Source organism: Takifugu rubripes, chromosome 18 (genome assembly GCF_901000725.2).
Source record: "Takifugu rubripes chromosome 18, fTakRub1.2, whole genome shotgun sequence".
Lineage (NCBI taxonomy): Eukaryota > Metazoa > Chordata > Actinopteri > Tetraodontiformes > Tetraodontidae > Takifugu > Takifugu rubripes.
The window spans coordinates 3220940-3241130 of record NC_042302.1 but is presented as its reverse complement, the minus strand read 5'-3'; the positions used below and the strand labels follow the sequence as shown (position 1 = coordinate 3241130).

Below are 20191 nucleotides of genomic sequence, written 5' to 3'. Positions count from 1 at the left end.
GAAAAAGTCTGAGAGGTTCCCAGTTAGTTAAAAAAAATTGGTAAAGGTAGACGAGAACAAAAAAGTGGTGTTATTATTTTCCAGAAAATCACAATTTTCAGCAGGTCCGTGCCGCTGCCTCAACGAGCGACATTTGGGTCTTAAACGGCGGCAGATTTGCGAGCAGACTGGTTTCAACAGCCGTGCGTCCACATGGAAATGGAAGCTTTTCTGTGCCAGTCCTGGAGAAATGTTTGTTATTGTTTAAACATTTCCTGAAACAGGTGACTTGCTCCCTCGCTCTTTCGGCCATTTCAGCCTCCGGCTCGTGCGTGGAACAAAGACCCTGTGCGAGCTGGTTCTGCAGAGACAGACTGTGTTTCTAAAACAGGGATTACAGAAAGGAACCGCTGCCAACTTTACTTGGTTTACAATAGGGCTGACGGAAAACAGGCGAGCTGCTATTTTTATCCGATTCAACACGGAGATAAAGAGAGCGGCGGGATCGTGACTACTTCAAATCTTCAGCTAATTAAAATTCTTTAGGCTGACAGTGAAAAGGCGGGAACGCCTTTATTAAAACGATAATTGAGAACGATCAATGGCCCCTCCTGTGATGTTTCATCCCTATTCATCAAGTCGTTTGTCATTTTCTTAGACTGTCATGTGACCTGAAGGTGCACTAACCCCACCTCCAGCCACACCAAGCTAACCTCTTAGCTTTAGCACCACACATGATGCAAAAGAATAAGGGAACAATTGAATTTGAACAACTGGATTTAATATCTTTGCAGCTTGTGGCTGCAGCGTTTTTCAATAAAACGTGATGAGAATATTTTTAATTTGATCAGCGGAGCGACATAATCAGGAAGATTTCTCAACATGTTAGCGGTTGTGATACTATCACCATTGTAGCGTGATGGGTGAAGACCTTCTGTGGGCTGATTTACCTCCAGGCAACCACTTAAAACGCTTTCATTCAAATTATTTGTGTGGCCTCCCTCGACTCTTGTTCGCGCTCGTGTGTTGATCCGCGCCATAGATTAACATGCGGCGTGAAATTACACACCTACTCAGGCTGCAATTATGTGCTTGACACGCTTGTTGACTGCGTCCTCTGACGAGCGCTAACGCGCGCATGGTTGCCGTTTAATGTGAGAGGTTAACGCGAGGTGTCGCATGGTTGCGCGCAGGAGAACGCCGTCAACGGGGATCACCTGTGGATGGAGACGAGTTGCTCGGGAGAGCTGTGTTACCTCGGCGAGGACAACTGCCTGCTGAAGGCCGCAGTGAGTGGCGTGCACGTCACCATCATCGTCATCTCTAAACATAACTGATCTGGAGTTAAGAGCACGTGTGAGCGGCGCTTATGTAATGTGATTACAGCAGTTCTCACAACATTCTGTGTGTGTGTGTCTGTGTGTGTGTGTGTGTGTTTGCTCCCTTAAGAAGTCGGCTCCCAGGAGGAAGTGTGCAGCTTGCCGGATCGTTGTTCACACAGGCTGTATGGAGCAGCTAGAACAGGTAGGACACCCCCGAAACCATCAAACCTCGAGGAGAGTGGAAGGCCGATCCATCAAGATCAAAGGGTTGTTTTATAGTGCAGATGCAGCATGTGGACTGACACGAAAGGCCAGTGCTTCAATTTAGAAATTTGAGGGTGTAATCCGTACAGGAAGTTGTGGTCATGTGTAAATGTTGTTTTTTGACCTGCTTTCAAGGGTGTATTACTGCTTTGTTTCCTTCTTTATCTTTAGACTCTGTGGGGACATTTTGTGATATGTCGACACATCAGTGAATGTTCTGACGTCAGTTTGTGTTTGTGGCAACAAAGTTTGTGTTTGATACACAAATGGTCCGACTTTAATCCCAGAAACATTGACATTCAAGCCTTTTAAGCTTAAAAAGATATTTTTAGTTGAGGCAGTTTTACAATTTGGGGATTAATCCCATATTAAATGCATGCTTCTTATATAATCTGATTGTGTCGCCTTTAGCAACACTGCTAACTGCAACATATCTTCAGATGTCAGAATTAAAGGCTGCTTTTTGTTGTCTCTCTCCAGATTAACTTCCGATGCAAGCCAACTTTCAGGGAAGGGGGATCTCGCTGCCTCAGAGACGTAAGTCCACCAGTGTGAAAAAACTTTCTACTTCCTGTTATGGCGACGCTTAAAAACATTTGGAGCATCTCGGTTTCTGTCAGCAGAACATGCTGAGACATCACTGGGTTCACAGAAGAAGACAGGAGGGGAAATGTAGGCAGTGTGGAAAGGTAAAAACACATACACACTCACACACACACAGGCAGTCACCTTACACACACTTAATTCTCTCTACTTCTGCAGAGTTTCCAGCAGAAATTCTTCCACAGTAAAGAAATCGTCGCCATCAGTTGTTCCTGGTGTAAACTAGCTGTAAGTGATTTAAAGTTTCAATCTTAAACTGACTTCCTATCCTTTGCCACTAGGTGGCAGCATGAGCGACAGGGGTAGCTAACCTATTCGCTTTTTTAAACTAAAATCTTCCAAAAGGATGCGTTGAAATAAATCTGCAATTATATAAACAATAACCTGTTTTTTGTTATTTTTTGGGTTCCAGTATCACAATAAGGTGACGTGTTTCATGCTGCACCAGATCGAGGAGCCGTGTTCGCTCGGGGCTCACGCTGGAGTCATAGTACCACCGTCCTGGATCATCAAAGTCAGGAAACCACAGGTGAACACACACCCAGACACACACACACACACACGCGCGGTATCGCTGTCACTCTGACAGTGATGAAGGACGACGGATGCTTCTGTGAGAGGTGGCGGCTGTGATCTGATCAGAACCGACACGTGTCCGGTGTGTGTGTGCGAGGGTCTGTTAATCCATCACAACACACTCGCTCACGCCCGTCGATCGTATGCGTGGTTACTCCTTCCGTCGCTGTCACTCAACGCTTCGGCTCTCCTGTTCCAGAGCTCGCTGAAGAATTCTGCCCGGAGAAAAAAGAGGACGTCTTTCAAGCGGAGGACAAGCAAGAAGGGACTGGACGTGAGTGACGGCGCCACTGCCGCAAGCGCAGCTTTAAGACACGCCCCTAAATTTGATGTTTTTTTCCCACTTCATGCGCTTTCAAGGAGTCAAAATGGCGTCCGTTCATACTGAAGCCGCTGCCTTCGCCTCTAATGAAGCCCGTCTTGGTTTTTGTTAACCCCAAGAGTGGCGGTAACCAGGTACCAACGCTGGACCACTGAGGACGTCAGTGCCCCCCCCCCCCCCCCGCAATATTAAAGTCTTTGTTCTCTCTCGTCAGGGTGCCAAGTTATTACAGATGTTTATGTGGATCTTGAATCCTCGACAAGTGTTCGACCTGTCGCAGGGGGGACTGCGAGAGGCGTGAGTATCGGCCAGCTTCGGCTTCACGCTCGTTATCACTTTGGGTTAAAGTCGTCTTGACATCTGGAGGCTGCGGTTTCTTTATTCTGAGGCCTCTTTTTAAATAATGAGGAAAGACATCAAAGAAAAGCGCCGGCAGGAAATCGATAGGGTTGAACGAACGCCTTCCTCGCGAGCTCAGCGCCGCTCTCTGATTTCTCAGGTTGGAGTTGTATCGAAAAGTGCCAAATCTGCGAGTCCTCGCCTGCGGCGGCGACGGCACGGTGAGGGCCTGTCCCGCTTTAATCTGCTTTGATTAAACGGATTCCCTGGGTAATTTGAGTCTTTCTCTAAAGGTGGGCTGGATCCTTTCCACTCTAGACGAGCTGCAGATGAACCCCCAGCCTCCCGTCGCTGTTCTTCCTCTGGGAACAGGAAATGACCTCGCCAGGACGCTTAACTGGGGCGGGGTGAGTTCCTCGCCTCCGCTTGTGAGAGCTGCAGGACGTGGCTTTGCCTTTGTTTTATTCACATCACAACTGAGATCGAATGAAATACAGTTAAAGAAAAAACAAAACACAAAGGAGAAAAATAAATCGGTCGATACAATTTGCTCCTGAATGTGAGCCTGTCCCTCGTTTACTTCTGCAACACCTCCGAGGAAGACGCACATTCCAGGAAGTCTGCGACATTGACCTTCCTGTGTAACTCATCCTGTAAATCCTCACAGTCTGACGCCCCAACTGACACACGAGCGAGGATCCGACGAGGACTCAGACGGAGCTCTTTCCATCTTTCTTTCCACCATTTTCACCCACTTCATTCTTCTCCTGTGCTGCAGCTAACACACGTAGCGTGTGCCCTAGCAAAGGTTTGCATGTTCCAAAGAGTTTGGATCTCTTTCGCGGTCAAATCGACATGTAGCAGGGAAAGAAATAAGGTTGCACAGTCGCAGAGCACAAGCTAACCAGTCAGATATTTCTCCGAGGACTCATCGATCGATTAGCTTAGCTTGTTTGATGATCTTTCCTCGATTTTATAATGACCTATGCTGATTTGTTTCTGTTGTTGCTCTGCCAGGGATTCCGGCTGAACTATTATTATTAAACATCAATAAAACGCGCCAAGCTTCGGAACATTCAGCAGCTAACGAGCCTCACAGTTTCCCTCCGGACGATGAAAACGAGCCTCGGTTTCATCAGCTCGACACAAACGAGATGCGAACGAACGATAATATTCGTTCCCGAATAAACTCGACTTAAAAAGTTCCAGCAAGTAACTTGATTATCGATTACAGAATCCAGTTAGCCGAGGTGCTTTTTTTTTTTGCAGAACTTTAACCAGCTGAAGTGTGTTTGAGCAGAGTTAGGAGCAGACACATGAGCCACCTCCTCTGTTTGAGGGCACGTCGCGCTCCCAAAATAATAGCGAACCTGGAGAATCGGCCCGCTCGGTGCCCTCACGCAGCGGTTGCGTAACTGCGCCGTGACACGGAGACTTCGGCAGCACCCACAGTCTTCTGCTTTCACCGCAGCAAACGACCCCGCATGAGTCAAATATTCAGAGGCAACTCCTGGAGTCGCCCGCTCCGCTCTGCAGCGCGGCGGTTTTCATCCGCTGCTTCCGGAGCGTCGGCAGATTGCCTTCGATAGAGTCAAGGGCAGGTGAAGAGCGTGTGAGGCTAGAGGGAGCTGGAAAAGTCCTGGAAGAAGATGTGTAATCACTGTAATTAGTCTCCTTTGTCCCCCGTCTCGTCCTCTATTTATGACTTTTTTCATCAGCCATGTCATCGCTATTGTGGCGGTTTCCAGCCTCCTCCGTCTCCATTCTTCCCGTCCTTCTCTCCTCTTTGTAGAGTTTTGCTGTTTTCACTTTGTTCTCGGGGTTTAAATGCTGTGACCCAGCAGCACAAGTTAAATCCAGAAGCTTCCGTCATCTCAGACTCTTTCCTCTCTCTTGTTTTTACAGTCAGAGGTTTTCCTCCGTCCCGTCTCACTCTCACCTCTGTGTGACTGTGATGGATCCGGTTACTCTGTGTGTGTGTGTGTGTGTGTGTGTGTGTGTGTGTGTGCGTGTGTTTGTACGTTGTGTGTACTCTTTCACTGTCTGTTTCACTGTCACTTCCTCTGTGTGTGTGTGTGTGTGTGTGTGTGTGCGTGTGTTTGTACGTTGTGTGTACTCTTTCACTGTCTGTTTCACTGTCACTTCCTGTGTGTGTTTGTGTGTGTGTGTGTGTCAGAGACCTTGAGAGTTTGACAGATGGATCAAGGCCACGAATTAGCTCAAGTCATCATCCCTTCGTCCTCTTTTTCTCTCCTCACCGTTCTTCCTTTCGTCTGTTCCATCCCTATTTTTTCATGATTCTTCCTTAAATCCTCCTCCTCCTGGTTGTGTTGTTTTCATGCCACCTCTCCTAATCTATTATAGTTTTTGAGTGTTAATAACCTGTTAATAAGCTGTTCGGCTCTGATGAACCACTTCATATCGTCATATCAACTTGTACCTCCAGAATTTAATATTACATTTTAACTTGATTTATTTCTAAAATCGACGGTGCTGTCGTGTAGGGTTACACGGACGAGCCGGTGTCCAAGGTTTTGTGCCATGTGGAGGACGGGACGGTGGTGCAGCTGGACCGGTGGAACCTCCTGGTGGAGAAGAGCACGACTCCACCGGAGGAGGGAACGCAGAAGGTCAGCTCCAAGTATTTAATGTTCCTACAGAGCATTGAAAATAGCTAAAGTTGAACCATCTGAGGCACCTAAAGAGTTGAAGGTCCAGTGGGTGAAATGGGCTGACACCTAGTGGTAAGAATACAGATTGCAGGAATTACCAACCATTTTCTCAAACAAATTTAGCCCTTGTGGAGGGGAAACGTGTCAATGACTACATGGATATCTGACTGATAAGTGGACAAAAACATGCTAATTAATGCGCTAATGCTGTTAAAAATGTTAACTTGTGTCTGAGTGTCTTAAATTAGATTGAAACTCTGGACACAGCTGTAAAGTTTAAGTTTGACTCTGCCGATTGATTACAGAAGTAGAAAAGGCTCCAGAGATAAAAGGCAATCACCAAGCTCGACTAAGAAGCAACAGCGGATCGCATTAATGCGTTCCTCTCTGCGAATCAGCCGCGCCGACTATGTAACTGGTGGCGAACGCAGCAGGAAGCGATCTGTCTGAATTAGCACTCTCTGAAAGCATCCTGATTGGATTAAAGCGGCGGATCATCTCCCATCGGGGATGGAATCCACGTTCGGGGAAAATAAGGAGCCCGTTGCGATCGGACCCATGCGAATTGATCCGAAGAGGAAGTGATGCGATCTGAAGTGATGCGTGCTAACGGTGGCTGACTGTGACCCTTTCCTGCCTCCGCAGCTGCCTTTGAATGTCTTCAACAACTACTTCAGCCTGGGCTTCGACGCTCACGTCACCCTGGAGTTCCACGAGTCCAGAGGTCGGCCGAACCTTCTCACTCTTTTAATTTCACACCTCACCCCTCCTGTTAGCTCCCGTTGTTGCCATTAGCGCGCTGCCTCCTCTGCTGGCAGATGAGCGGAATAAACTAAAATGCCGCCGAGATGAGTCAGATTTTCTCGCCGTCTTCTCTCCTTCCGCCTCGGCGCGTTTTGTTTTTAACGCGTTCGTTCCTTTTCCAGAAGCCAACCCCGAGAAGTTCAACAGCCGCTTCCGCAACAAGATGTTCTATGCAGGGGTGAGTGCTTGATTCACTCACAAACTTTTAGAACAGCAGCTCTTCAAGCACGGAACGTTCTAGCGGGGAAAAGTGGGAATTGCGGCCACGTCCTCCCGTTTAATCTGTAGCATCTGATGCTTCTAAAATGACAGGACCGATGGCAACGGCTTCTCTTCCTCTCTCCTCAGGCGGCCTTCTCAGATTTCCTCCAGCGGAGCTCCAGGGACCTGTCCAAGCACGTCAGGGTGGTGGTGAGTGCCAACACGCTCTCTCGTCTTCTCTGTATCGTTTTTCCATGTCGACACGCCCGTGCGGCTGAGCGGCCTGGTGATTAAAACAGCCGTCCCCCGACTGTTCTGGGACCATCTGGCATGAGCAGGTTGTCCTTCAGTGAGAGATTAAAAACATCCAGACTGTATTTTTCTTCTTGAGGCGCGTTTCCACTGCGGGAGTTCCTGGTAAATCCTTGAGGGAGGAACTTCATAGCAACCGTTCTCCTCAGTTGTCCCTCTCGATGGTCGTGTCTCCACCGCGGGGGGGCTCGGACCGTAAAAGTTCCTGTAAGTGACCCTTCGGGGAAGGTTCCTGCGGTGGAAACGCAGCTGCAGGGAAAAAAATGGCGAGTCATGTTTAGCCGACAGCATTTTCTATACGTTTTGGTATGATTTCTATCAGAACCAGCATTTTCTAGCCGTCTCAGCGGTGCGTGACTCAGTGCTCATTAAAAAAACGTGACTTTGATGTGCATCACACTGTTTTTGATTAATTCAGAATATTTGGTTAATATCCACATGAATATTTCCCAAAGGCACAAGTCTTCTACTAGAATGGAAAAAAAATCAGCATTACACAATTTACTTCCATTTATTCAAAAATCCTCTCTGTTGGAAGCTTTTAAAGAACTGCCACGGCTGCTAGATTTTTTATTCCAGACCCACATTTAAACTTCCGATTCCTGTTTCTTACCTGGAAACTCATCTGACCTGTTTGCAACAATCGCTGTTTTCGTTCTCTCACTTTGGTTCAAGCTTAATGAGCCTGGACAGAGCAAACGGACGTTTGAAAGATCACTTCCTTTGTCTCTCTCAGTGTGACGGGACCGATTTAACCCCAAAGATCCAGGAGCTGAAATTTCAGTGCATCGTGTTTCTGAACATTCCCAGGTGAGAGAACGCAAATCGGAAAATAACACACCAACAGCCTTAACCCTGATTATTAGGATTGAATCACAGTTTTAAAGATGATGAGCGCAGGTGATCCTACCTGTTGGGTGCAGGTACTGTGCTGGCACCATGCCCTGGGGAAACACCGGCGATCACCGAGATTTCGAGCCGCAGCGCCATGACGACGGCTGCATCGAGGTCATAGGCTTCACCATGGCCTCCCTGGTGAGAGAAACAGGCAGATAAATCAGAGGATCAAGGATCCGAACACCTGTAAACCCCTCCTCGTCCACTAGGCGGCGCTGCAGGTCGGTGGACACGGAGAGAGGCTGCACCAGTGCAGAGAAGTTGTACTCACCACCTTTAAGACCGTACCTGTGCAGGTGAGAACTGCTGCTCAACCTGAAATGTGGAGCAGGGCCTTAACTTATTTATTCTGACTAAATCAGCTCACGTCACGCCCTCATAAATGCCCCCCCACCCCCCCACCCATAATTCCCTGTGTGTGCGCAGGTGGACGGAGAGCCTTGTCGACTGGCTCCGTCCACGCTCCGCATCTCGCTACGGAACCAGGCCAACATGGTCCAGAAGAGCAAGAGACGCACCTCCGTCCCCCTGCTGAACGAGTGAGGCACACACACACACACACACACACACACACACACACACACACACACACACACACACAGTGAGTCATACAGTCTGTTTAGGTAAAGGTGACACACAGCTCATTGTTTAACACACATAGCGGACATCTTTGTCCTGGTCATCAGAGGGACAGACACGCACACACTCGTATCCTCATATTTCTATCTTTGTGGGGACTTCTTGGACACAATATATTACCCAGTTCCTTACACTAACCTCCCAACTAACCCTAACCTAACCCCAATGCTAACCTCGACCTTTAACCCATGTCTTATCCATCAGCGGTCCTTTCTCGTGGAAGTTACGGGGCCCCACTTTGCTAGTAGAATGAGTAGTTTGGTACTCAATATACACTCAACATGAGGACACACACATGCACACTTTGACATGTGTGTTATGTTTGTACACGTTTCCTCTCAGATGTCTTTCAGAGATAAAGCTGCGGTCTGCGTCTGAAACACTAATGCTGCTCCGTCCCTCCAGAACTAATATTCCATGTATATTTCTGTTAATATACGTGAGTGTACATGTCAGCGTCTGCAGATTGGGAGGGAAAGGCAGATATTTCAGAGGGGGGGTCCTGTTGTAGCGTCTGCTTGATGTACTTCTATGCTGCTGTGTGTCCACTTACCTTTGGGCTTTTCTCCATCTGTCTCCCTTCCTGTCTCACCTTTCTGTTCATCCATAACATGTTTATTTGACTTTTCTCTCTCTCCACATTCTTCTTTGTCCCCCCCGCCCCCGTCACACGTTCATCCTCTCTTCTGTGGGTGTGTGTGTGTGCGACGGTAGTATTCAGAAGGTGTGTGCAGCTGATCTGCGCCGCCTCTCTGCCCCCCCAGACTCCTTCTCTGTGTAAGTACCTCAGCCCCCCCCCGTGTCGCTGTCTGTACGAATGTTTGTGGCGTTTCTGTTGTTGCCACGAGTTCAACCAGTATTTCAGTAAATATGCCGAAGGCTTGGGTGGGCGGGATCAGCACAGAAATAAGCCCCTCCTCCACCATTACTGCGGACAACATCAGGGTACATTTTTGAATATTTAGGGATGTTTATTTTAAGATATTGAGAGGGTCAACTCATGATTGACAGCAGGGCTGTGCTCTGATTGGGCGGTTTTGGCTTATGGGCGGGACCTTGACTCAACGACACCATTTAAATTGAATTTAACTTCCTCAGACACAGAGTTTTGAACGTGCGCTCGTACTTGTTGAACTCAGGCTGTCGTGTGGAATGAATTCATGTAACTTGGTCGCTACCTGTGAACTTGTGTGGCTGCACGTTGAACGTTCCTCACTTGTTCTGCTTCTTGTCTGGATGTTTTTTTAAATCTCAGCTTTATTCTAACCGAACAATCCTCCACTCTCGCATGAATGCCGTCTCCCCGGAAAGCAAAGCCGATTGTCTCGGCGGCTTTTCGAGCCGAGCTCGGGTTGATGGGTAATGTTGCCTGCAGCGGCCGTGTGACCACGCTGTCGTTCTTCTCGTCTCCCACCACTCTGCTGTCACCAGTGCTCTGCGTCCATCAACCGCCATCCCAGCTAAAGGCAACATTACCCACAAACACTGACAAGCAAACGGACGGCCATCTTCAAACTGCATCGGCCAGATTGGGGCTGCAGGAAGATCGCTAACAAAAACTGCCGCTCGTTCTCACGTTTCCCTTCAAAAGTTAAGCTAACACACAGATAAGGCCTCAAATGTGACCTAGCTAGCTAGAGTTACGATTTGGTTTTTGCGCCCCCCCCCACCCCCACCCCCATGCCTTCTTTTGTATGACTTTGCCTGAACCGTGCGCGTGCACGTGCATGCACTTTCTTCCCCACAGTCCCCACGCCATTCCAGATCGCCTGCGTCTCCGAGTGAACCGGATCAGCCTCCAAGAGTACGACCGCCTGCAGTACGACAAAGAGCGACTACGAGACATATGTAAGAACGCCGTCGCCCGGCTGACCTCTGACCTCGTGGTTTTGGGTCATTTGCAGTGCTAACAGTGCGCACAACCCCCCGTTTTATTTGACCTGGCTAACGCTAAGCGTGTGGTTTGCAGCGATCCCCGTTGGCATCGTGGTGGTGAGGGGCGACTGTGACCTGGAGACGTGCAGACTCTACATCGACCGGTTACAGGAGGCAAGTCTCCGCCTCCTCCTCCTCCTTTCTCTCCTCTTCCGCTTCTATCTCGCCATCATTATTTCATGGCACCCGCAGCGTCACCCGTCCACGGGTATTTTTAGACGCGCCGCCGCCGCCGCCCGGGAACGCTGCGCGTCTCATGTGGGAAATGTTCCGTAACACATCTGTGGAAGTTTTTGATGCAAATGCTTCGGCTGTCTGTTAACCTCCAAACCTGTCTGTGCTTGCTAGGACTTACACCAGGCGCCATCTACTGGCCACAGAGTGCACTATCAGGTATCTGACCTCTGGGTGTCTTTCTGTTATTAATCCTTAATAACCTTAATGTAATTAAGGATGCAAAGCCCTGAAACCAAATAAGATTATTTTTTAGATTGTGGGATAGTTAAGAAATTTATCATAATGAAAGAATAATTTGCTTTAATGCAGAATTACATGCCAGACTGACACCCTTTTGATGTAAAATCCTCTTTTAACACAAGAGGAATCATTTAGACGACTAAGATACAGCCTCTGATCAATTCTCTCCTATTTATTTATTTTCTGTGTCAAACTTTTCTGCAGCTTCTTTGTCTCGATCGTCTCTGTCTAAAATTGCTTTTTTGCGCTGCTGCTTTTTAAATAATCCCCTTTACAAACGCGTTTACTTCGGCTTGTCGTAGGGTTAGCGGTGAAGAAAGGTCACATTGTTCGTCTTTGTCCCCAGGACGAGTGCCGAGGCGTCCCCAGGACCAGCTCGTCCAGCCGGCTCTCTTCCAATTGGAGCTTTTTGGATTGTGAGTGATGGAAAAATGTTGATTTACACTCATAAAAAAAGTGGACCTAAGGAAAGGATAAACTCTTTGAGTAAGCAGAATTAAATGCAATAACACAGACTGTGTTACCACCAGGGGGCGACGTCATGTTAAAAGTTCCTTTTGAACAGAACTGCTGCAGCAGAAATGCTCCTGTTCTGGAAAACAACATAAAACATCGGCTCTAATTTAACTGAACAGAAAGTACAGGATTCTGCTTTGTTGCTTCAAAGATCCAGAGACATTTTTGGAGGTAATTCCAGATTTTCTTGTCTGCAGCGACATCAGCTGACCGCTTCTATCGCATCGACAAGGCTCAGGTAAACGCCACATCGCCGCTCCGAGATGTTCGAAGGCTTCTCCGATCTCATCGTTGTGTCTACAGGAGCATCTCCACTTTGTGACGGAAATCTGCCAGGACGAGGTGTTCATCCTGGACCACGAGGGACCAGTGGTGAGCCAGGGAGTGTCCCCAGGAATGCCTGACCTGGTGGTGGAACCCACCACGGGGTGCGTCAGCAGAGAGTCAAACTATCACTATTATTATTATAAATGATGTTTTTATACTTTGGTCTTTAATGTCTGATTTTTTCAGGACTCCTTTGACAACTGATGAACAAGGTAGAACAAACACACACACACGCACACTCTCACACACACACACACCTCTATGCTATCTTCATAGACATTATACAGGTTTATAGCTGAACCTGAACTCTGAACCCTCAATCACGCCTTTAAAGCTGTCAAAATGTCCTCACTATGCAGGAAGTGGATATCTGTCTCCCGTACAGTAACACACACACACACACACACACTTGTGTGAGTCATTGTTTTGATCCACCAGAGAAGCGGCTCCAGATTGTTCTGGGGAAAGTTTTTTTGCTGCAGTGGAGTTTCCAGTGATTTCAGGGACTCTCCTCCTAACTCAGGACATGTCCACACCTGTTTGTCCTTGTAATCCGCCGTCAGTTTCAGTAACTTTAAAAGTATTAACGTCACGACATCAGTGACAGTATTAGCGTTTTTAACCACCTTTAAGACCGTACCTGTAGCTGAGTGTACGGTCCTGAACAGGGACTTCGGCTGGTTTGGTTGCTCATCATGAATACACAAAATTGCAGAGACAGAAAGAGGAAGTTAAAGATTTACAAACACTCAGGGAATATTCACCCTGCGATCATATGACCTCTGCCCGTTTGTGTCTCCACAGCACTGTTGATGGCCGCCGGTGCCGGGGATGTCACCATGGTAACGGACATTTGCATACAGACTAAAAACAGAGTTTTTCTGAGAAGTAATAAGAGTATTAGAATTAGACTTTTGCCATAAAAAAGTGGGTTGTTTTCAGCAACCGCTGCACACTTTTTACTTTAGAAATACAAAGGTGCAGCCTTTACACACTGTGCTCATCAGTGGGCCAAACACAGGTCCCTGTGGAACTCCAGAAGACTTTCCACTCTTCTCAGCCACATTTTAATAACAACCATGTTTAATATTCAAGCAGAACATTTTTTTTTACTTGTTTTATATCACTTATCCTGTAATTTGGGTGATATTTTAAGCTGCTGAGTCTCTCCGTCACGTGTGTCCCGCCTGCAGCTGTCGGAATGCATCCGTCGAGGTGTCAGCCTGCTGGTTCGGGACTCCGGAGGTTGTTCGGCGTTGCATATAGCCGCCCAGAAAGGACACGCGGAGCTCGTGGGCTTCATCCTGCAGCAAGGTAAGACGGGCAACATCAGGAGCAGCGATGGTGGTCACGCTGGTGCCAGATCCTGATGTTTGCGTGGCTGTCGGAGGTTTTAATGTTCTGACGGTTGCAAATGTTCCAGTTGTCCTTCGGCGACAGTGTTTTCAACAGTGTTTTTCATTACATCCTGTTTACCTCAACAGATGTTTCTCTTGTTTCCTCTTTCGTTTCTTCAGGCTCTAAAGTTCTTCTGGATTTGACAGACAGAGAAAAGTACGTTGCTTTATATTCAGTTTTAAAGAGGTCACGTGCGCTTCTGTGAACGTACGTTTTGCTTTATTTGTTTGTTTGTGTGCAGAGGCGACACTGCTTTACACAAAGCCGCCGCAGAGAAGCTTCACGCTGTGTGTCGATTGTTGGTGGAGGCCGGAGCGTCACTGAAGAAAACCAACTTCCAGGTATTTATCGTAAACGATGTAACACACACACACACACACGCACACACACACACATGTGAAAAGGCCTGCTGACTGTGTCTGAGAAATACAGTAGGTGACTACCTTGGGCGTGTCTGTGTTTTTAAAGAATTCCCACCTTCATGCGGGTCCAGGAAGTCTTTGCCGGAACCACACAAGAAACCAGACTTTGAATAAATTAGATTTTTTTGGGAATTCTCAACCAAAAGTGTTGGAATTTTGAGCTCCAGATCTGAATTCCCAGAAAACAAAGACCAGACTGTAAAAATGCAGAGAATTTCCAGTTTAAAGCAAAGAGACCTGATAAAAACAGAACAAATCCTGGGAAATGTCTCAGTTCTCAGCTCCGTGTTTGACTCCAACAGGGAAAAACGGCGGCGGATCAGGCAGATGGAGACGCAGAGCTCGCCACATACCTGAGCGGCCAACGACATCCATCCTCAAACAACCGTGACGATCTGGAGACAGCTGTCTGAGACCCACCCACACACACACACACACACACACACACACGCACACGCACACACACACACACAGTGGACTCGTGGAGGAAATGAATGTGCGGGAATAAAGTGTTAAAATCCTGAACTCAGATGGAGCATCAACCCAACGGCTTTTTAACACTCTTCTATTTATTTGTATTTATTTATTCATAATCTATTTATTGGTTTCGCTGATCAATGGATCGATCGATTGAGGACTGTGGCCGGTTGCAAGTGCACTTTGAGGAGACGATATCGTGTCTGTTTCTCTTCTGTTTACTCGCTAACAAATGTTGGAAAATTATCGTTTTATTGATGGAATCCATAAACTTGTGTGCCAAAGACGATGGTTCTGATGGAGTCATATCTGTTTCACCCGCCTTGTTTCATTCATTTAGCATCTGTTGGCCCGTTAGCTTCGCTTAAATACAGGTTAGATGATAAAATGCCTTTGTGTCCCAACAAACATGTCAAAATAACATTTAGAGGTTTGTATTAAAGAACCCTATTTTCGTTGTTTTTTTCTCACCGTATTTCAGGAACAATAGTTTACTTAACTTAAACACAAACATTTTAAATATAGTCACATTTCAAACTGAATGTCACCGCGAAAGAACTTTCTATATGTGGAAAATATAAAGATATTTCTATACTGACATATAACAAAAGAAAATTGAATCAAATTATCAAAAAATAATATATTTAAGCGTCTTATATATGTAAAAACTTACGTTTTCAAAGCTTCTCCTGAATAATTTTTACAAAATATATACTTGGAATAAATATAACAACACTTTAAAAGGTTGTGATATGATGTCCAATGAGTCTCTACGAGGAATTAACCTTCTAGATGTCCAACAAGTTTCAAAATTATCCTTTATTTTCTGCTCTAATAAGCAACTTCTTCAAATATCAGAACTAGTTTTCAATCAGATTATTTATCTGAAGCAGTTTAATCACTGAAAGAGCAGCGCGTGTGTGTGTTTCCAGTTTAAAATAAAAATCTGAGCCAAACTCAACATAAAAGAGCGTTTTGTGGCATTTCTGTGTTGGCCGTTTACAGAGTTCCTTGCTTCATTTCAGAGATGTTCACATTTATTGATCACAACAAGTTCAGTTTCCTGTTTTTAGCCAAGACACAAAGATAAATACATTTAAAGACACATTTGGTCCAGTTCACATAGTTTATAAATTAAATAACTGGGGATACAATTAAAAATGCCATTTTAATCTGTTGGATAAAAAAGAGGCCAAATATGAATGTAAAAATGGAAATCTGACTCAGCAACGTGGGGGAAAGTTTAACATGTGACAAATTCTCAATTAAGTTCACTGATTTAAAATCTGTAAGAATTAAATTCCTTAAGAGATCATTTTGGCTGCTGTTTTGGAGGCATTGTCATAAAAATGATTCCTTTGATGTGTTTGGTCTGGAATCCTGATCTGCTTTGATCCATTTCTGTGAATATTTCACATTTTAATGGCTTTTCGGTAACATCCTGGACAGATCTGGAGACAGTACTGGGACAAAATAACCTTCAGTTGAAGAACACACACTCACCCATCACACACACTCTTTTCTAACGGATTGTTCCTATGAAGTACATTTGTATTAAACAGTGTCTCAGTGTTGACTATGCATGGTATTTCTTTTTTTTAATCTCTGTTGAAGGTTTTATCATTGTTTAAACAACCGTAGTTTACTTTTTATTTTTTGTATTTTTTTTCTGCTGATGTTGGAATTACTTGAAGTTTGTTGTTTAACTTGTTTAAAGATGATGTGATGCTGCATTTTTTTTCTTCTGGGCATTCTTATGTGTGTACTTTAACATTTCCTCTTTTTAAGCTTGGTTTGAGGAAGTTCTTTTTTTAGGCTGCTGGTAAGAAAAAAATAATCCATGTGTATAATACTGAAACTAAATTTGAATTTATATAACCAAATATACTGCCCTTGTAAATTTTATAGATCGATTTCTATCATTCATAACAAAGTTTATAAAACAAAATACCCCAAATACTAAAAAAAATCTACAGTATTAAGACGCTACAGTAGCTGTTGGATTTACTTGTGCTAATGTCTTAAGGAAGCACATGCACTCAGATAAATATCCATCACAAAGATGTAGAAATGTCTCCAAACATGGACGCTAACACCAAGGACATCAAAGTAGGTCAAAATCACCAGGATACAGTTGCTGTAAAAACGAAATAAATAAAAATAAAAACTATATGCTTGATTAAAGTCCTGCCTGACAGTTGCTAGGTGTTGTGGTCTAAAAGATTAAAACTCCTTTTGAAAAGAGCGTTTTCCAGGAAGAGACAGTATTGTTCCTAGCAAAGATGTTTCCTTTAACCGGAATATGGACTTGAATCAGCATCATGGATGAATCAGGATCATGGATGCTATATATATAGTTTTAGGCCGTTGCTAGCTATCAGTAGGGCTTCATCCAAGGGGAGTCTCTGACGGTTTCACTTTGACATCTTTCGCCTACAAAACACCCTAAAACCAACTGTTTTCACAGGTCCTAACTTGACCTGACAGATTCCTCAGTTAGCTGCAAAACAACTGAGTCACAGCTGGAAGTTTCCTCTGGCTTTAATTTAATTTAATTCTGGCCTCTGGCATCAGATCTGATACCAGGGTGAGTTTAAAGCAGACACGAACCGATTAAAGCACCAACTGTTTTTTTTGTCAAATCCATGTAAAAAAACAAAAGAACCGAACCCGCTCTGAGGCTCCGCCCACCTCGATCCTGCGGGAATTTCGCGGTAGTTTGCGGACGCCGTCGCTCGTCTCCATTTGGCGTGTGAAGCTGACTTTGCGTGGACGTGACGGAATACACAGCGGACGGCTGGAGCTGCGCCACGTCATCGCTTACAGTTTCACTTTCTACTGCCGATTGCGTCATCGCGTACCTGTGACGTATATATTAATACCTGTGCGCGAGGCAACTCCTCATTTCGCTCCAGTTGGAGTCGGTGAGCAGGAAGAATTGTCTCAACTGGAGCTTCAAAACTTTAAAAGTTCTTATTGTAGCGTCCGGACAGTAAGTACATGTGTCTTAACTTCATGAAGTTCTTTCTTTAAAAAGTTTGCGTAAATGTCGAGTTGGCGTTAATCGTGAATGTAAACTACAGAAAGTGCTTAAAAAATGAACGGGACGGTTTCAGAAGGTTTGGTAGAGACACGGGAATATAAGAGAGACGAGGAGTTTGTGTTGTTAATTTCTACTATTTCTACTAAAGAGGAAGTTGTCTGTTATGCTAAATCATCCTAGCGGCTAATTTTAGCTCTGAGTAAAAGAAACTACCGTTTCAGCTCTTTTTGCTCTTTATTCCGACGGAAGCTGATTTTATTCAACTTCCCAGCGTTTTAACGAACTCAAATCCATGTTAAGAATCCTTCGTTTGCTCTTAACTGTCGACTTAAAGCGTCTTTCCCCAAATAAAGCGGCTGTTTACAGGTAAACCCGGACGCTGCCGCATTTCCTTATAGACTTCAGTTGCTTGTGTTTAGTAGGTCACTCACATTTAGTCATTTTACGTGTGCAAAACACAAGATATCTGCAGAAAACTTATTTTTTTCCTCAGATTTTGAGTTGAACACTTACTTTTGTCTTTTTTCCTGTTCCTTTTTTAAAAGAACGTTCAGCGGGATGGCGAATGATCATGTAGAAATCCACGACCCCTTTTCCAACAACAACGTGGCCTCCTCAGACACCGAACCTACCTCACAAGCCGCCAGCATGGACGACACCGTCGAGTTCAGGCTCCTCATGGCGTACAGCCAAAGACGGCGACCAAGAGCGGCTCCCAGTGTCAGGTTCTCCAGTCCGATGGACCCGCCGTCTCCTCAGAAAGACGGAGAGGTGAAGACAGAGAGGAAGAGGAAGAGGAAAGGAATGAAGCGTGTGTTTAAAATGTTTAACTGCATCAAACCTCCGATAAAAAATGACGAGCCTTCAGAACTTGCTCCAACTGGATCAGAACCTGAATTTAGATGCCGTACTTTCACAATTGGTGAGTTTTAAAATCTGCAGTTTCAAACTTTAAAGGTCCTAAAAGCCCATTTTAACAGCCTCGGTCTTGGTAAAAACCTCGGATTTGTTGCCGCTGGTTTTGTTTCAGACATTTCTGACGACGTGGAGAAAAAGGACGAGTTGGACGAAGCGGCGGGCAAAATATCGGAGATCGCGGATGAGATCCCGTTCACCCCCCCGGTCATCGAGATGGACTCCCCCAGAGAGATCAGTAAGGCTGAAAGGGCTAATCCAGTATTGGTGTCTAATTTGAGCTGTCGCAGGCCTGAAAATTCCTGTTGGCATCAGATTGGATGTGCTGATGTCAGCAGGTTTCATGAGGCTCACTTTGGTTTGAAACCGAGCCCGAACTTCCCTAAATGAGGTCACAAACACGCCCGTCAGGTCACAGCATGTGTGTCTGGAGGTGCCAGACGTTTGTGCTCGTGCTTCCTCTGAAAATGTTCTGTCATCTTCACGCTGGTCGTTGGTGTTCTTCCAGATGATGTGGAGAAGGTGGTCGCACTGCTGCTGCGAGAGGCCGGAGACAAGCTGAACGAGGAAGTGGGAACATTTCCAATCGTTTCAATAAAATTAATATATCAAACGCAGAATTGGTCACCTCTCTTTGTTACTTTCCATTGTTCCTGCAGACAAAAGATCTCAACTTGGCTGCAGAGCTCTTTAGGAACTACAGTTTCTATGAGAAGGTCATAAAGACGCTGCTGAGGCGGATGGGCCTCGTGAGCACTGACCCCGACCGTCTGGGGCCACAAGCGTCCCCCAAAGCCCAGATCGCTGTGACCTGTGAGGTGAGAAGGAGTTGTTGAATATAGAAACATTTGAAAAGTTCAAAGTGGAGTTATTGTAGTCTGGTACCGGGGGAGGGGGGTCAGAAGGGCCTCAAAACCGGTGTGACCTATTTCCTGTTCTCTTTCCTCTCAGGCCACCAATCGTCTGCTGACCTTGACCTCAGTCCCCCAGAGGAGTATGCTGGGCTACGGTGCTCGATATCTGCAGGATTATTACTCTCCCTGGGTGACGCAGAACGGCGGCTATGTACATGAGAATGACCTTGAACGACCTTTACGGTGTCCCTGCGTGTTGGTGTTTAAAAAGCTCTCCTGTCACAGGTGGAGATTTTCCACAGCGATGAGGAGGAGGAGGAGGATGTGGAGTGACTTGACCTGAGGCCTTTTCCAGATGTCCTGATGCTGTCATACCTCATGAAATTAAACTGAAGGGCACAGCATTAATTTCCTGTCATTGTTTACCACCACGCTGTATCCAAAAGTTAGCATACCAATGCACTCGCACTCTATTAACATTGTTTGTAACTGTAATATTAAAAAACCTTTTTGCAAACTGGACCCTCGAGGCCCCAATTCAAAAGACGAGTTATTAATGGTAACAGTTGTTGACGGTGATTCTCAGGAAAACAAATTGTTTATTAAACTAATCCTGCTAATGGATGAAATAAACCTTAACCAGTCCCTCCTACAGTTGTGAAGAATATTGTTCGAGCAGTGGCGCCCTCGCCCTAAGGGAAGCGCCTACTGCTGTTTTTGTGCAATTGGTTATTATTTAATTTTTTTTTCAACGTAGTTATTCATTGATGTGTCTTTATGAATTAAAATGTTTCCTTTTTTCCAACTTTGAAAATGTTAAGTTTATCCTGCAATAAAAAATGATCTTGTTGAGCCAATGTTTATCTTCAAATTTACCATTTGTCTCGCAAGTGTCTG

The 20191-nt window shown here is 45.6% G+C and overlaps 2 protein-coding genes and 1 long non-coding RNA gene across 9 annotated transcripts in view; 2 read left to right on the top strand and 1 right to left on the bottom strand.

Annotated features, from left to right (window-relative positions):
* dgki (diacylglycerol kinase, iota) overlaps positions 1 to 16652 on the top strand; it is a 30965-nt gene extending 14313 nt beyond the window's left edge. The window contains exons 3-34 of one of the 7 annotated variants that reach the window (XM_029825422.1): positions 1173 to 1268; positions 1432 to 1503; positions 2046 to 2102; positions 2189 to 2254; positions 2328 to 2396; positions 2581 to 2697; positions 2944 to 3018; positions 3105 to 3200; positions 3281 to 3363; positions 3566 to 3626; positions 3699 to 3812; positions 5910 to 6035; positions 6723 to 6801; positions 7004 to 7059; positions 7230 to 7292; positions 8131 to 8204; positions 8318 to 8429; positions 8501 to 8587; positions 8718 to 8830; positions 9645 to 9707; positions 10678 to 10778; positions 10900 to 10979; positions 11214 to 11258; positions 11689 to 11758; positions 12056 to 12096; positions 12162 to 12286; positions 12372 to 12397; positions 12990 to 13027; positions 13379 to 13499; positions 13703 to 13739; positions 13825 to 13924; positions 14308 to 16652. In XM_029825422.1, coding sequence (XP_029681282.1) covers positions 1173 to 1268; positions 1432 to 1503; positions 2046 to 2102; positions 2189 to 2254; positions 2328 to 2396; positions 2581 to 2697; positions 2944 to 3018; positions 3105 to 3200; positions 3281 to 3363; positions 3566 to 3626; positions 3699 to 3812; positions 5910 to 6035; positions 6723 to 6801; positions 7004 to 7059; positions 7230 to 7292; positions 8131 to 8204; positions 8318 to 8429; positions 8501 to 8587; positions 8718 to 8830; positions 9645 to 9707; positions 10678 to 10778; positions 10900 to 10979; positions 11214 to 11258; positions 11689 to 11758; positions 12056 to 12096; positions 12162 to 12286; positions 12372 to 12397; positions 12990 to 13027; positions 13379 to 13499; positions 13703 to 13739; positions 13825 to 13924; positions 14308 to 14418 — 2574 coding nt within the window. In that variant the 3' untranslated portion in view covers positions 14419 to 16652. Of the gene's footprint in view, positions 1 to 1172; positions 1269 to 1428; positions 1504 to 2045; positions 2103 to 2185; positions 2255 to 2327; positions 2397 to 2580; positions 2698 to 2943; positions 3019 to 3104; positions 3201 to 3280; positions 3364 to 3565; positions 3627 to 3698; positions 3813 to 5909; positions 6036 to 6722; positions 6802 to 7003; positions 7060 to 7229; positions 7293 to 8130; positions 8205 to 8317; positions 8430 to 8500; positions 8588 to 8717; positions 8831 to 9644; positions 9708 to 10677; positions 10779 to 10899; positions 10980 to 11213; positions 11259 to 11688; positions 11759 to 12055; positions 12097 to 12161; positions 12287 to 12371; positions 12398 to 12989; positions 13028 to 13378; positions 13500 to 13702; positions 13740 to 13824; positions 13925 to 14307 lie in introns of all 7 variants that reach the window. The other 6 variants (XM_029825421.1, XM_029825420.1, XM_029825419.1 and 3 more) reach the window with 6 other exon arrangements.
* On the bottom strand, positions 12688 to 18177 carry LOC105417735 (uncharacterized). The gene is made up of 3 exons (XR_965260.2): positions 18039 to 18177; positions 13662 to 13716; positions 12688 to 13489 (listed from the first exon to the last, which is right to left on the bottom strand). It is a non-coding gene; the product is annotated as an uncharacterized lncRNA (long non-coding RNA).
* On the top strand, positions 17209 to 20146 carry LOC105417736 (apoptosis facilitator Bcl-2-like protein 14). The gene is made up of 7 exons (XM_011613229.2): positions 17209 to 17474; positions 18071 to 18447; positions 18556 to 18678; positions 18949 to 19010; positions 19100 to 19258; positions 19392 to 19505; positions 19580 to 20146. Exons 2-7 carry the CDS (start codon positions 18084 to 18086, stop codon positions 19625 to 19627), a joined length of 870 nt encoding a protein of 289 aa, XP_011611531.2. The 5' UTR covers positions 17209 to 17474; positions 18071 to 18083; the 3' UTR covers positions 19628 to 20146.
* Positions 20147 to 20191: the final 45 nt, after the last annotated feature.